Source organism: Chlorella variabilis, assembly GCF_000147415.1.
Source record: "Chlorella variabilis unplaced genomic scaffold CHLNCscaffold_3, whole genome shotgun sequence".
NCBI classification, from domain to species: Eukaryota; Viridiplantae; Chlorophyta; class Trebouxiophyceae; order Chlorellales; family Chlorellaceae; genus Chlorella; species Chlorella variabilis.
The window spans coordinates 1,072,503-1,086,129 of record NW_005435085.1 but is presented as its reverse complement, the minus strand read 5'-3'; the positions used below and the strand labels follow the sequence as shown (position 1 = coordinate 1,086,129).

General features: G+C 61.1%; 5 protein-coding genes across 5 annotated transcripts in view; 3 read left to right on the top strand and 2 right to left on the bottom strand.

The window, feature by feature from the left end:
* The window catches only part of CHLNCDRAFT_34136 (hypothetical protein), a gene marked incomplete at its 5' end in the record, with an annotated part of 2,771 nt that extends 977 nt beyond the window's left edge, over window positions 1-1,794 (bottom strand). Inside the window, 7 exons of the mRNA XM_005850567.1 lie at window positions 159-260; window positions 359-457; window positions 587-684; window positions 806-892; window positions 1,042-1,157; window positions 1,269-1,441; window positions 1,549-1,794. Of these exons, the coding sequence (XP_005850629.1) occupies window positions 159-260; window positions 359-457; window positions 587-684; window positions 806-892; window positions 1,042-1,157; window positions 1,269-1,441; window positions 1,549-1,794 (921 nt within the window). The remainder of the gene's footprint in view (window positions 1-158; window positions 261-358; window positions 458-586; window positions 685-805; window positions 893-1,041; window positions 1,158-1,268; window positions 1,442-1,548) is intronic.
* Window positions 1,795-2,156: 362 nt separating this feature from the next.
* CHLNCDRAFT_19961 (hypothetical protein) lies at window positions 2,157-3,149 on the top strand (the record flags this gene model as incomplete). The annotated part of the gene is made up of 4 exons (XM_005850851.1): window positions 2,157-2,360; window positions 2,516-2,643; window positions 2,724-2,843; window positions 3,029-3,149. The coding sequence occupies 4 exons, from the start codon at window positions 2,157-2,159 to the stop codon at window positions 3,147-3,149; spliced, it is 573 nt and encodes a 190-aa protein (XP_005850913.1).
* Window positions 3,150-3,355: 206 nt separating this feature from the next.
* CHLNCDRAFT_140611 (hypothetical protein) lies at window positions 3,356-4,496 on the bottom strand (the record flags this gene model as incomplete). Its single annotated transcript, XM_005850566.1, has 6 exons — window positions 3,356-3,411; window positions 3,577-3,616; window positions 3,703-3,741; window positions 3,856-3,999; window positions 4,133-4,241; window positions 4,321-4,496. 6 exons carry the CDS (start codon window positions 4,494-4,496, stop codon window positions 3,356-3,358), a joined length of 564 nt encoding a protein of 187 aa, XP_005850628.1.
* A 370-nt stretch (window positions 4,497-4,866) lies between these two features.
* On the top strand, window positions 4,867-10,452 carry CHLNCDRAFT_48540 (hypothetical protein; the record flags this gene model as incomplete). Its single annotated transcript, XM_005850850.1, has 14 exons — window positions 4,867-4,920; window positions 5,067-5,100; window positions 5,189-5,289; window positions 5,379-5,489; window positions 5,633-5,753; window positions 5,880-6,300; window positions 6,461-6,558; window positions 6,664-6,774; window positions 7,027-7,344; window positions 7,475-7,574; window positions 7,736-7,776; window positions 7,859-7,948; window positions 8,427-8,431; window positions 10,408-10,452. 14 exons carry the CDS (start codon window positions 4,867-4,869, stop codon window positions 10,450-10,452), a joined length of 1,650 nt encoding a protein of 549 aa, XP_005850912.1.
* A 1,771-nt stretch (window positions 10,453-12,223) lies between these two features.
* CHLNCDRAFT_20112 (hypothetical protein) lies at window positions 12,224-13,532 on the top strand (the record flags this gene model as incomplete). Its single annotated transcript, XM_005850849.1, has 5 exons — window positions 12,224-12,379; window positions 12,503-12,625; window positions 12,800-12,919; window positions 13,097-13,255; window positions 13,398-13,532. The coding sequence occupies 5 exons, from the start codon at window positions 12,224-12,226 to the stop codon at window positions 13,530-13,532; spliced, it is 693 nt and encodes a 230-aa protein (XP_005850911.1).
* Between the last annotated feature and the right edge of the window lie 95 nt (window positions 13,533-13,627).

Genomic DNA, 13,627 nt, shown 5'->3' with positions numbered 1-13,627 from the left:
CGGGGGGGGGGGGGCAAGAGACTCAGTGCAGCAGAGCAAGGGGGGCGGCGAATGCAACGCCACTGCACGGCACCAACAGCCAGTGCCGGGAGCGTTGGCAAGCACTGCAACAGCCATGTGGCTTTCACTTCCGGGTTGCTCTGACAGTGGTGGCGCACCTGGCCTTCCTTGATCATGAGCCCCGCAAACAGCACGCCGCGGAAGGGGGTGCCCTCGGCGCACATGCCTCGTGCGGTGGGGTACACCAGCTGCTCCATTGCCTGGTGGCCAGGCAAGTGAGGGAGGAAGGCAGGCAGAGAGACAGGTGTGATTGGAGGGATGGCAGGCAGTTTCAAAAGGAAAGCGCAGTGTCACTCACCTGCCGCTCAATCTGGGGCGTCAGCACAGGTGCGGGAGAGTAGCTGCCCATGCCGCCGGTGTTCAAGCCCGTGTCACCCTCGCCCACCGCCTTGTGATCCTGCATAGCACGCGCTCAAGTAACGATAGTGGGCAAAGATGAGCACCGCTCTCTGCTGCAAACAAGGCGCATCCCTTGCGCTCTTGCTGCTGCCCTATCCATCTCCTTCTGAGCCAATCACCAACCCACCTGCGCCCCCACTAAAGGTATGCAGTTCTCGCCATCAATGAACGCAAAGAAGGAAGCCTCCTCGCCGCTCAGGAACTCCTCCACCACAACGGTGGCGCCTGCAGCCAGGACGGCGCCTTGTCAGCCACAAATCGAGGACGTGCCATGCATAGAACCCAGCAGATGTCCGTCCAGCATGCAGACCTCCAGCCCTATCAAAACCCCAGGTGGACGGCGCACCCGCAGAGCCAAATGCGTTGTTGACCATCATGTCATCTACCGCCTGGTACGCTTCCTCCAGCGTCTGGGCCACAATCACGCCCTTGCCTGCACCCATGAAGCAGATAGGATACAGCAGCCAGCCTTGGAATGCGGGTCCAAGTGGCGGCAACGAGCTGCCAGCAGCAAACACTGCCGCCCGGCGACGCTTCCGCTGAAGATTGCAGTGCACAGCCATGTGCATGGTTCATGCGTGCCTGCTGCCAGGCCGCTGGTCTTGACCACGATGGGGGCGCCGCACTGCGTGATGAAGGCCTTGGCGTCAGCGGGGTTGGTGAAGGTCTCGTACTGCGCTGTGGGGATGTTGTACTTCCTGCACCTCAAACACACCAATCTCAGGTGCCGGTAATAACTTGGGGCAACCCAAGCTGCAACAGGTTGCGTACCAGCCCAGGCACAGGATCAGAGCGGGCAGCAGCTGCACCTGCAGATGTTCTTCATGAATGCCTTGGAGCCCTCAAGCTGCGCTGCGGCTGCGGTCGGCCCAAATGCGGTGATGCCTGCTGCGGTGAGCGCGTCCACCATCCCCTCCACCAGCGGCTGCTCGGGCCCCACCATCACAAAGTCCACACCCTTCTCGCGGCAAAAGTCAATGACCTGCATGGTGAGCGAGGGCCGGGCAGGCTGGGTGACAGTGAACCGAAGGTGGAGTGGGCGGGGAGCGAGCACAGAGCACCACGGAGATAGACGCAGCATCACCGCACCTGCTGGTGGTTTGACGTGTTGAGCTGCGGCAGGGTCACCATGCTCGGCTCCAACTGTGTGCCGGCGTTTCCGGGGGCCACATACAGCGTGCCGCACGTTGGCGACTGCGCCATCTTCCAGGCCAGCGCGTGCTCGCGGCCACCGCTGCCCACCACCAGCACGTTTTGCTGCTTGCACGTCACCAGCAGGCGGCGGGGGCCGGCGGCGGCGGCGGTGCGGCGCGCCTGTGCGGGTCGGGCGCCCATGCAGCATGCATGTGCTTGATGCGAGGCCATGGTGCTGTTCCTGGTGCCCCTATCCTGGACAGCGCGCTGCTGGGCAATCACGACACAGTGGAATGCTTTGCAAGGCTGTCGGGCAGCAGCCGCGACAAGGGCACCGGGAGCGTGACGATGCACCTGCAGATATGCGGGCGGTGCATGGAAACGTTTCTTCCAGTTCAGTGTGCTGTGACTGCTGGGAGTATGCGCTGGCCTCGCACGCTTTGCCTCTGAGCTCTCTGAACAGGGTCGCCCAGCAGTCCTGCTGCTGCTGCCAGCCTCCTGCTGCGCCCCGGAGGCAGTCAAGTCAATCGAAGTACACAGTTGCAGCAGCTGCGCGCGATCACATGGCCGACACACTGCCCCAAACCACGGCCCCCACGCCGGTGGCGGTGGAGCAGCCCAGCTATGCGCACCCGGTGGCCGCCTTCTTCCTCTTCTTCTTCAAGGCCGCAGCCGTGTTTATCTATATCTTCTGCGGCTGGTTCGGCACAGACTTTGTGATCAACTTCTGCACTATCACGTTCCTGCTGGTCTGCGACTTTTGGACGGTGAGCGGCGGCAGGTGGCGGCGGTGGCGGGTGGCGCCGGGTAGGGTTGAGCAGCAATAAGCAAGTGCTGCGAAATCGACAGCGGACCACCGTTGCGAGAAAAGCACTGCAGCCTGTGGATGCAATTCCTCACAACTTGCCGCCACCTGCCGCAGGTCAAAAACGTGTCGGGGCGGCTGATGGTGGGGCTGCGGTGGTGGAACGAGGTGTCGGAGATGGGCGGCAGCGACTGGAAGTTTGAGTCGCTGGAGGAGGGGCAGCGTGCGGTGAACAAGAAGGACAGGTGAGGTGGGACCCCGCTCAAAGCTTGCTGGAGATCGCTTTTCGCTCGGCGCCAACCTGTGACCTGACCTTGCCATGCAGCTTTGTGTTCTGGACGCTGCTGTATGCCACGCCCGCGGTGTGGTGCGCGCTGGGCTTCATCGCCATCCTCAAGCTAAACATAGATTACCTGCTGCTGGTCATCATCGCGGTGCTGCTCAGGTGTGATGGGCAGGGAAGTGCAGCAGATGAGGCAGAAGTGTGCTTGCTCCAACAGAGCCAGGACCAGTCGAGCGCAGTTGGTCGCCCTTCGATGAGCAGGCGGGAGGGTGTGTTTCACGTCCCGGGCAATACATGTGTGGCATTGACGCATGCCTGCCCCGCTCTCGTGGCTCACCTGCTTGCAGCGGAGCCAACCTGATGGGTTACCTAAAGTGCAGCAAGGCGGCGCAGAACCAGATCAAGGGCAGGTTTAACTCGCTATTCGCCTCTGGGCTACGCGCCTACATGTTTTCCGGGCGAAGCTGAGCTTGTGACGTCATTGTGCTATTTTGTACCAATGCTTGCTGCTCTTTGCTCATCGCTTACCACTCCCTCTTTCGCTCACTGTTATTACAGCTGTAATGGCTGATTTCTTCATTGACAAGTGGACACATGGGTTGTTGGCAGCATGCGCACACAGCGCTCAAGTGAATGGCACATTAATCACACTCAGGAGTGGGAGATAGCAAGCATCACTGCTCCGCAGCCTCCTGGGAGACTGGCACGAGAGCTGGCGCAGACACGGGCACTGCGCACACAGATGTGCGGTAGCGTGAAGTGCTCACGTCCTTCTCGTCCGATGCTGCACGCATCACAAACAAAAATGCAAAATTTAGGCAGCAATCGCTCTCCAGGCAATGCTAGCTGCTCTCTCTCCCAGAGCTGTGGATGCATACTGCCTTATCCTCCGCACCTCCAGTGAAGCGGGTGGAGAATGCCACATAGATAACCACCTGCAAAAGGTAAATCCTCAACAGAGGTTGTCTGCAGCACGCCAATGGTACGCAGCCCTGCATTTGCACCCAGCCGTTCATCTTACCTTGTTCTTCTCGTCGTAGATGCGCCGGATCCGCAAGTTCTGCAAAGCTCAAGTGGCAACAGGACCATTGGGATGCACGAAGGCCGACAGTGAAAATGGTGAGTGGCGTTTGGAACAAAGGCAGGCGGCCCCCAGGCCAGCCGACAAGCATACCTTGTTTTGGAACACGTTCAATGCTTTTCTCTCGGCAAAGATTTGCTTTCCCTCGCTGCCTGAGATGGCGGCCTCGTTCTTCACCGTCACCGGCCCTCTAGCAACGCAGGTCAGCGATGCTTGCGAGGGGTCGGAGAAAGGGTCCTGCAGAGTGTGTTGCTGTTTCACATCCAGCCACTTGACAGGCACGCATCCATCAGGACAGCCACACAACGACGAACGCTCAAAACATGGGCAGCGAATTTGACGGCGTGCCATGCATTTGACAGCATGCCACGCGGCTTGCCTTGGCCAGGCGCTCGGTGATGCTGCGGTTGTAGTCGGTCAGGTACACCACAACTCCATCCACTTGCTCGTCATCCAGCTCAATGATACGCACAGTATCTCTGGGGAGGGGGCGAAGGGACCAGGTGGCGATTTCGGCATCACGTGTTGTGAGGATGTGCATGGGCTGTTTGTTCTCACTTGAAGATCAGGCCGCTGGTTGCAAACTCTGCCACCTGCTCCCGGGCCAAAGCGCCGCCGCCAAAAAGCAGGATGCCTGCTGCTACGGAAAGGCCGACGGCCTTTGCCGCCAAGCCGATGGCGGTGGTGGGGGCGGGTGCCCCCCGATGGTGTTGCTCGGCTCGGATGGCAGGCATGTTCGGGTGGCTGGCAGCCACCCGAACATGCCTGCGAGCTGGCTGGCTGCAGCTCGCAAGGCGTGGTGTTGGTGAGCAATGCGTCAGTGTGGCCAACATGTGTGTCGGGGGTTGTTTGGCAACCTCAGGAGACCGTCAGATGGACCTCTTGATACAATAGAATGCACAAGGATGAGTGTGCTACCCTTGATGGAATTGCTGACGTGTTGCCATCACCCAGCACCGTGCCATCACCCAGCACCACCCATGCCCATCACCAAGCTGTTCAGAACTTCAATGCACTTCCGAGCAAGATCAGACGATATCAGACGATACTGCTATCGTTGCAGCAGCACTGCTGATCAACCCTCAGACCACCAAATTTGTTGCGATGCCGGCCTGGGCGGTGGCGGCTGGCCATACTTATAATGTCAACGTGGGGGTGGTGAGCGCTGCTCCAGGAGGGCATCGATGATGTTTGCTCTCCATGCAACGATGGGTCGCCGCCCGCCCGCCGCCCGCCAGCCGCGCGCGCCCCCCACCCCACCCCACACACAACACGTCAACATTAACTTCCTGTGTTTGATGCAGCTGGGGCATGTCGACTCGGGGAAGACATCCCTGGGTGAGGGTTTTTGGGTTGCTGCATATTGCCAGCCGGCCAGCCACCGACCTTGTGCAGGTTCGCTCAGTCTTGCCCTCCTTGGCTGCAGTCGCTGCACTGTCCACCACGCTGTCCACCGCCGCCCTGGACAAGCATCCGCAGAGCCGGGAGCGGGGCATCACCCTAGACCTGGGCTTTTCGTCGTTCATGGTGGGCAGGCCAGCTGGCGGTGGCACATGGTGGCTGTGTCTTGCATGCCGCGGAGCAACGTCGATCGGGTGGCGAGCACGTGTGTGCAGGTGCCTGCACCGCCTCAGATTCAGGCGGCAGGGTACAGCCACGTGCAGTTTACCCTGGTGGACTGCCCCGGCCATGCCTCCCTCATCCGTACCATCATCGGCGGCGCGCAGGTGGGGTAGGTAGAGGGCTTGCCAGGCAGGCTCTGCCGGCAGGAGTTCCCCCCTTGCAGCTGGCTACGCTGCACTCCTGCACTGAAGGGTCCACCTGACTCACCAAGGTCGTGCCCCCTATTTCCCTCTCCCCTGGGGAACAGATCATCGACCTCATGGTGTTGGTGGTGGATGCCAGCAAGGGCATCCAGACGCAGACTGCGGAGTGCATCGTGATTGGGGAGGTGGCGGCGGCGGACATGGTGGTGGCGCTGAACAAGATAGGTGCGTGCCTTGGCTGGTTGAGCAAGCTTCACAGGGACAGCACTTCTTCCATTGTGCCCAGGACCTGCAAGACAGGTTGGCATCAACACCAGCCCCCATCGGCCATCTCTCTTCTGCCCCATGCAGACCAGTTTCCTGCAGAGAAGCAGGAACGGTACTGCCGCAAGGCCCAGAAACTGGTTGCGGCCACCCTGACAGCCACAAAGTTTGCAGGGTGCCCCATCGTGCCAGTGGCAGCCCGTCCCGGCGCTGGCGGGGCGCCTGTAAGCGGAGGCGAGGCTGACGCTGCTCCCATCGGCGTCCAGCAGCTCGTCAACACACTGTTGCAGCGGGTGCAGCTGCGGCAGCCGACCACTGCTGGTAATGGCAGCGGCCGTGCAGCGGCAACGGAACCCTTCCTCTTTTTCATAGACCACTGCTTTGCCATCAAAGGGCAGGGCACCGTCATGACTGGAACTGTGATGCGGGGCAGCGTGCGGGTCGGCGACCCAATTGAGCTGCCGGAGCTGCGGGTGCAGAAGAAAGTGAAGAGCATGCAAATGTTCAGGTGAAGCAGTGGTTAGCTTGCTGCAAGTTGGATGCAGGGGCGAGCCCACTCTTTAATTACCTTAGCTATTGCTCCTACTTGTGTCCATTGCCAGGTTTGCAGACTGCCATCACTCACAATTGTCACCTGCACGTGTCCCTTGCGTCACTTTGGCATGCAGGCAGCCCATCCAGGTGTGCAGCCGTGGCGACCGGCTGGGCATATGCGTCACGCAGCTGGATGCAAAGCAGGTGGAGCGAGGGCTGGCCTGCACACCAGGTGAAGTGAAAGGGCCAAAAAAAACTGCCTTAGCCTGCGCTACTTGTTGGTATCCCTGCCCTGCCATCTGCACACCCAGGTTGCTTTATTGTTGCGTGCCGGCAGGCACTGTGCCCACGTTTGAGGCAGCGGTGGCAGCGGTGGAAAAGATTCGGTTCTATTCAGGAGAGGTGCGGTCGCGCAGCAAAATGCACATCACTGTGGGCCACGTCACAGGTCGGTGCAAGGGTTGTGTCCGGTTGGTGGGACCTGCAGTATTGTAGCATCAGCATGCCATGCAACCCCTGATCGTGCCTGTACACACGCCCTCTGGGTGTGCAGTGATGGCGGAGCTGTTGTTCTTTGGGTTACCTGATGGCGAGCATGGCCCACCAGAGCAGCCTGAGGTCAGCATGCAGCAGCAACTTGCCCAGCTGTGCCTTCAGCAGCAGCAGCCTGAGCAGCCAGGCAACGATGGACCTGCTGCAGCCTTTGATAGCAGCAGGGATTACCTGTACCAGGATTTTTTGTATGGGCTGGAGGGCCGTCCAGCTGCAAGTGGAGTGCCAGCAGCCGGGCAACATCCCGCAGACCACCAGCAGCAGCGGCAGCAACAGGATGACGGCCAGGAGGGTCAGCTGCAGGCGGTGCACCACGGCGTGCAGTGGGCATACCTACGCTTCAGCCAGCCCGTCACGGCCGCAGCAGACTCCCTGATCATTGGCTCCAAGCTTGATGCCGATCTGCACACCTCTACCTGCCGCCTCGCATTTTACGGCCGCATTTGCTGCTTAGTGGACCCATCTGGTGTGGCTTGCTGCAGTGGCCAGGCCGGGAGGTTGCGGGGGAGGAAAAGTTGTGTCCCAGCAACTACCTAACCTGGAGGCATCAGTGTGACCCAAGCTGCTTTCTCTGCCTCGATTCCGTGCCCATGCAGATCAGCGGCGGCTACGTCGCCTCCTGCCGGTTTACAAGCCCAAGCAGCGGGAGGGGGCGATAGAGCGGATAGAGGCAGATGGCTGCACAGCGGTCTGCAGGTGGTTAGCAGCCTTTGACGGTCGGCCTGTATCCGTGCCTTCTGGGTTCGTTGGTTTAGTGCTTTTCCACACTGCCCACATGCCTCCTTTCATTTCGTGTGCCCTAGTTCTCGTGGCTTTGGTGTTTCCTAGCCTTCGTGGCTTCCCTGTGCTCCATGCAGGGGCATGTTCCAGAAAGAAACTGATCTGGCACTGTTCACTGGTGCGCGGGGCGCAGCTTGCTCAACTGCTAAGCCACGCCAACCCCAGCAAGGCGTCACCTATGTGTCGGCCCCTGCATGCAGGCATGCGTGTGGTGGCAGCGCCGGGTGGGCAGGAGGGGCGGATCGAGGGTGGTTTTGGCAAGTCTGGAAAATTCAAGGTACATTTCAGAAGTTTCACCAGCTCGGATGGAAGGACTGCACGGTTAGATGCACCGCACCAGCCAACTACTGCCTCCCTGGCTCCCAGGTCGCGTGAACCTGCCAATTGCATGCCATTCGCAGGTGTTCTTCCCTAGCGGCGCGCCGCAGGCGCACCAGGGGCTGCCGCCACCCTGCGTGGTGCTGGGCTTCAAGCGCTTCCTCTTCGACGAGGACAAGCGGCGCATGGTGCAGTGACGAGGCGCAGCACGCGAGCACATTTCACATTCATCATGAGTACGAAATGTATGAGAAAAATGGGGTAATGCAATTCCAAACACGGGGTAGCCGATAGCATTAAATGACGCAAGAAAGGACTAAATGGGCGTGGCGCCTATTTGTCAGCATGGTAGGCAAAAAGGCTCGCTCAAAGCATCAGGCGTTTCACGGAAGGAACTGCGTTGAGATTTGCTCACATCATTGGGCCCCAAGCACTCCTGCTTGCATCCAGAACGGGTGCCGCGCCATGCCGCCCTGCAGCTGCAGCGCTACTCCCACCAGCCCGTTGGCTGCTGCCAGCAGCAGGACCACCCACTTGGCACGTGGCCACTGCTCCGAAAACCGGGTGGCATTCAGCGCCAGCACGCCACCCATCATGGCAAGGAAGCACAGGAGCGCGTGCTGCTGCTTGGCTGCACAAAGAGCAGAAGAGGGGCAGGGGGCGGGGAATCCAGATCAGCCCACACGAGATAAGGTTTACAACACAGCTAACATGCACGCCGCCCCCGTTATGCCAACCACAGACTGTTCCTGGAACCACATGCACGCATGCCTGATGTGGCAGACAGGGCAGGGGGCAGCGGAAATGGTGCCGCACCTGCGCTGGCCAGTGCGGCCTGCAGGCCGAGCATCTGGGTGGACACGTGCAACAGGTGGGCCTTCACCAGGGCATCCACTCGCGCAGCCAGCTCCTCGTCGCTCACATTGTGGTCCGCAGGCATCTGCGACAGGGGGCGCATGACAGAATCAAGGGAGCGCCGCGTCCAGGCAGGAAGGGCGGCCGGTGCAGAGTTTCGGGGGCTGGCTGAATTATGGATGCCGCTGCTCTAGCCTGGCCGCGCTCACCTTGGCCAACGAGGCCGCCAGGCTGGCCATGTCGCCCGTCAGCTCAGCGTACTGCACGCTGGCGTTGCGCTGCAGCTCCACCACGCTCTTGGTGAGCAGCTTCTGCTGCAGCTTGGCCGTCTTAATCTCCTGCAGCGCAGTCGGGGTGGTGGGCAACACGGGTCGACACGGCGTCAGGCAGCAGTCATCCAGCAGGTCGAGCAACCACACATCGAGCAATGCAAAACAGCACGTTGGGCATGGGCATTTGTTCCCCCACCATCAATGCCAGGACACTTGCCTGTACCAGCAGATCGTAGACGCTGCCGCCGCCTTTAGCCTTGGCCCCCAGCCCCACCAGCGGCAGTTCCAGCCCCTCAATAGGCGCTGCCGCACCAGGGCTGGCAACAGGTGGCGCTGGCGGGGCAGCTGCCTTGCCGCTTGGCGCCGCGGAGGCCGATGCAGGCTCCTGGTGTTGGCTGGGCTGGGCAGAAGCAGAGGCAGGAACCCTGCTGCCGGGCTGCGCTGTGGTTCCTCCAGCATCATCGCTGCTGCCATTGGCAGCAGAGGCCTGTGCTTGCGGCTGTGGCACTGATGAGGCGTTTGCAGCGGGTGGCGCAGTTGCATTGCCTGTGTCACTTGCAGGCGCTGGCTGTTCTGAGGTGGCAGCTCCTGCTGCGCTGCCATTGCTTTCCTGTGTAGGCACCGCAGCAGCTGCCGCCGCGCTGCTGGAAGCATTGGTGCTTCCACTCTGAGTGGCATGCTGTTCCATGTCTTCGCCTGCAATGCTGCCAGCGGCCTCGCTTGCTGCCGGAGTGCTGCCATTGCTGCTGTTGGTTCCACTGGCGCCAGCGCCTGCGTCTGGCACTGTTGCAGCGGAAGATGACTGCTGCACAACAGGTGCATCACTATCCGAGTCAGGCGGTGCTGCCGAGGGAGCCACTGTAGCAGCACCTGCATCAGACGCTGGTGCAGCTGATCCTGGCTCAGCTTCACTGCCATTGACTGCTGCGACACCTCCATCTGCAGCTCCCTGCTGCTGCTCGTGTTGTCGCTGGTCCGTGGGCACGGCAGCCGGCGCCGGCTCCTGCACCTGCTGCCGAGCTGGTGCATCGCCTGCACCAGCAGGCGCAGCAGGTGCTTCCACGCTAGTGCCCGCTGCTGCAGCACTTGCTTGGGCTTCAACCCCCGGCAAGGCAGAAGGCGTCAAACCGGCAGCCGTCTCAGCTGGTGCTGCGACCGGCACTGCTACAGGAGCTGCCGCCACAGGCTCCGGCTGCAGCTCTGGATCCAGCAGGCCCAGGCCCTCATCGGAGGCAGATGCCAGCTGGTCCTCGAGCTCCTCTACCGCGCTCTTGCCGAACACAGAGATGCCGTTGATGGCGCAGACAGGCTCGGGGCCGTGCTGGGACAGGAAGCGCAGCAGCAGATAGCGCGCCCAGAGCGGGCGGTCCATCGCAAACAGCTGGCTGCCCTTGGCCTTCTCGGCTGCAGGTGCAAGGCACGACATGGCTCGTGTATAAACAAGGCATTGGGCAAAGCGCAGGGAAAATGATGTAGTCATGCAAGCAGGGGCCTCCTCAAACCCGCTACCTCTGCACTGCACAAACCCCTAGGCGCACCTGTAAAGTTGCCCAGCAGCTGCCACTGCGTGCTGTTCAGGGTGCGGGCATACTCAGAGCCAAAGCCGTCGGTGCGCGGGTGGCTCTGGCGCCCCCACACCTCAAACTCACGCACCCGCGCCGAATATAGCTCAAACTGCGCCAGCTCCAAGCGGCTGACCTTGGCCACCTGGGACAGCTCCAGCATCAGCCACCTGGCACATTGCAGCAGTGGCAGCAGCGAGTTTACCAGGGAGGTCGAGAGCAGCAGGTGGCGTCGCCACAGCCTGCAGTGCAGCGCACTCACTTGTCGGCACGGCAGTCATTTTTCAGGAACGTGTCGCTGTCGTCATCCAGCAGCGCGTTGGGCTTCTTGACCTCCTTGTTGGCGGCCAGCACCTTTGCGCCTGCAGAAGCCCAGGCAAGATGAGACGAGCAAGCGAGTGAGCTGTGTTCAGCAAGGCGGCGGCGGGCATAAGACAACTGCTCCTAACGCCTCACCGTCCTTTGCAAGCGCAAAGTTGTGTTGCTGCTCATCGTGAAGCGCCTCCTCCACCGATGCCGCAGGTGCCGCAATCTCCGCCTCTGCTGCTGCCTTCTCGCCTTCCACAGATAGTTGATCGATTGCTGACGCCACACCAGGTTGCTCGCTGGCAGCGGCTGCATCCCCAGCGGGATGCTCGCCAGCGGCTCCCGCATCTGTTCCAGCATGCACCCCTTCTGGACCTGGGGTACCAGGTGTAGCAGCCTCCCGGCTCCCAGGAGGTGCATCTGTGACCACCCCTGCTGTAGCGGTGTCAGTGGTAGCCTTCGGCTGAGTCTGCTGCTGCTGCTGCTGCTGCTCTGGCTGGCCTTCGTCGATCGCCACAGATGCGTTACCAGCTGCCGGGGTGCTGGCAGTTTCAAGGGCATCGTTTGGAGGCAGGGCGCTGTCGGTGCTTGCGGCGTCGGCGGCAGCGGCGGTCGCCCCATCGCTGCACTGCCCGGGAGCAGCACATGCGGCTGCCGCCTGCTCTGGGCTGCGGCTGCTAGGAGCAGAGGCATTCTGCTGCTGCTTCTCCACGTGAGAGTTGGCGGCCGCCGTCGCCCCGCCCGAACGAGCAGCGCACAGCAGTGCCAGCAGAATGCTTGCACGCCACAGGGTCGCCACGGCGCCGCAGCGCCATGGCGCACACCGCATTCCCATGTGGGAGCCCTGTCAATTGGACGTCCTGAACACGGCCATGGTGGCCAGGATGCACGCAGCAATGCGCCAGAAGGAATCGTGCCGACGGGGAAGAGGGGACCTGAGTGCTGCAGCATGCTGTAGTGCACTGCCTGGAGTAGCGAGGCCTCCCTGAACAACGGGTGTCACGTTCATCCATCTCATTCGCGCCCTGATTAATAATTCATGAATCGCGCTGCCATCTTCTCCTGTGAGCAAGTGATGTCTTTGTGTTGCTTTGCGAACTGAGCACAGCCCAGCGCTCAGGGATAGGCCAGAGGTGTTGGGGCCTGCATCCAATCAACCAGGCATCCGCCAGCCTGGTTGGGCAGCGGCTTTAGCTGTTGCTCCGCCGTGGCCGACATGGCGGCACCCTCCGCACCACAGCTGCGCCTGCTGATGGTCTCCGACTTTTTCTACCCCAACACGGGGGGTGTGGAGAGCCACATCTACCAGCTGTCGCAGTGTCTGATGGCGTTGGGACACAAGGTGGTGGTGCTGACCCACGCATATGGCGACCGAGCGGGAGTTCGCTACCTCACAAACGGCCTCAAGGTGCTCCTGAGTTTACATCCGAAATGTAGCCGACGCAGCTGTCTGGTGTAGCTAGCTGTTCAGGCACGAGCAAGGCGGGAACAGAGGCTGCCCCGAAGGCGCACGTCCCTGCTTCTGCTGCAGGTGTACTATGCGCCCCGCCTGCCCTTCACCCAAGCCGTCACGTTCCCCACCCTGTTTGGCGGGTTCCGCCTGCTGCGCACCATCCTACTGCGTGAGCGCATCAACCTGGTTCACAGCCACCAGGTAGGTGCAGTGAAAGGCACGGGGCAGGTCGACTCACGGGGCTCTGGCTGGACACACTGAATTGAGCGTCAGCGCTGATGCCTCAGCAGGCCTGGATGCCTGGCCAGCCACTCTCATCGCACCAGCATCTGTGCCCTGCCTCGACACCTCTACCACGTCCCCCACTGCCTGCAGGCCTTCTCCACTATGGCGCACGAGGCCATCATGCATGCACGCACCATGGGCTACCCAACTGTCTTCACCGACCATTCCCTTTTTGGGTTTGCTGACGCCAGCAGTATATTGGTCAACAAGGTGTGGCAGTAAATGCGCGCAGCAGAGCTCAAGCGTAACATCCACAGGGCAGGGGATGCCGGGCTGCATCGTCTGCCACTAGCTATGCCTTCCAGCATGCCGATGCACACCTGGTCTGTGCCTGCCTGTCTGCCTTGTCAACAACGTGCCGCATCTGGGCTAACTCTGCCCCGGCAGGTGCTCAAGTACACGCTGGCAGATGTGCACCACGTCATCTGTGTCAGCCACACCAGCAAGGAGAACACGGTCCTGCGCGCGTGCATCCCACCCAAGCGCGTCTCCGTCATCCCAAACGTTGCGGGAGCGGGCTGGCAAAATGAGCCACAGCTGGGCCAGGTTGTGTTGCCTGCCCCAGGCTACTGCTCTATATGAATTGTGTACCTACCTTGTAGCTGTTGCAGCAGGCGTGACAAATCATGCTCCGCTGTGCTTTGCAGCCGTGGATGCGTCACTATTTGGGCCAGACCCGTCGCAGCAGCAGCAGAGGGACCGTGGGATCACGATTGTGGCCCTGAGTCGGCTGGTGTACCGCAAAGGCATTGACTTGCTGGCGGCCATACTGCCGACCCTCTGCCATCAGCACCCAAACTTGCAGGTGCGGCACTTTTGTTGATCCTGGACATGCCATTCTGGCAGAACCATGGCGTTCTCGTCTCCCAAGCGTGCCGTCTCCCACGCTGGCATGTCGGCAAGTCATCATTGACAACA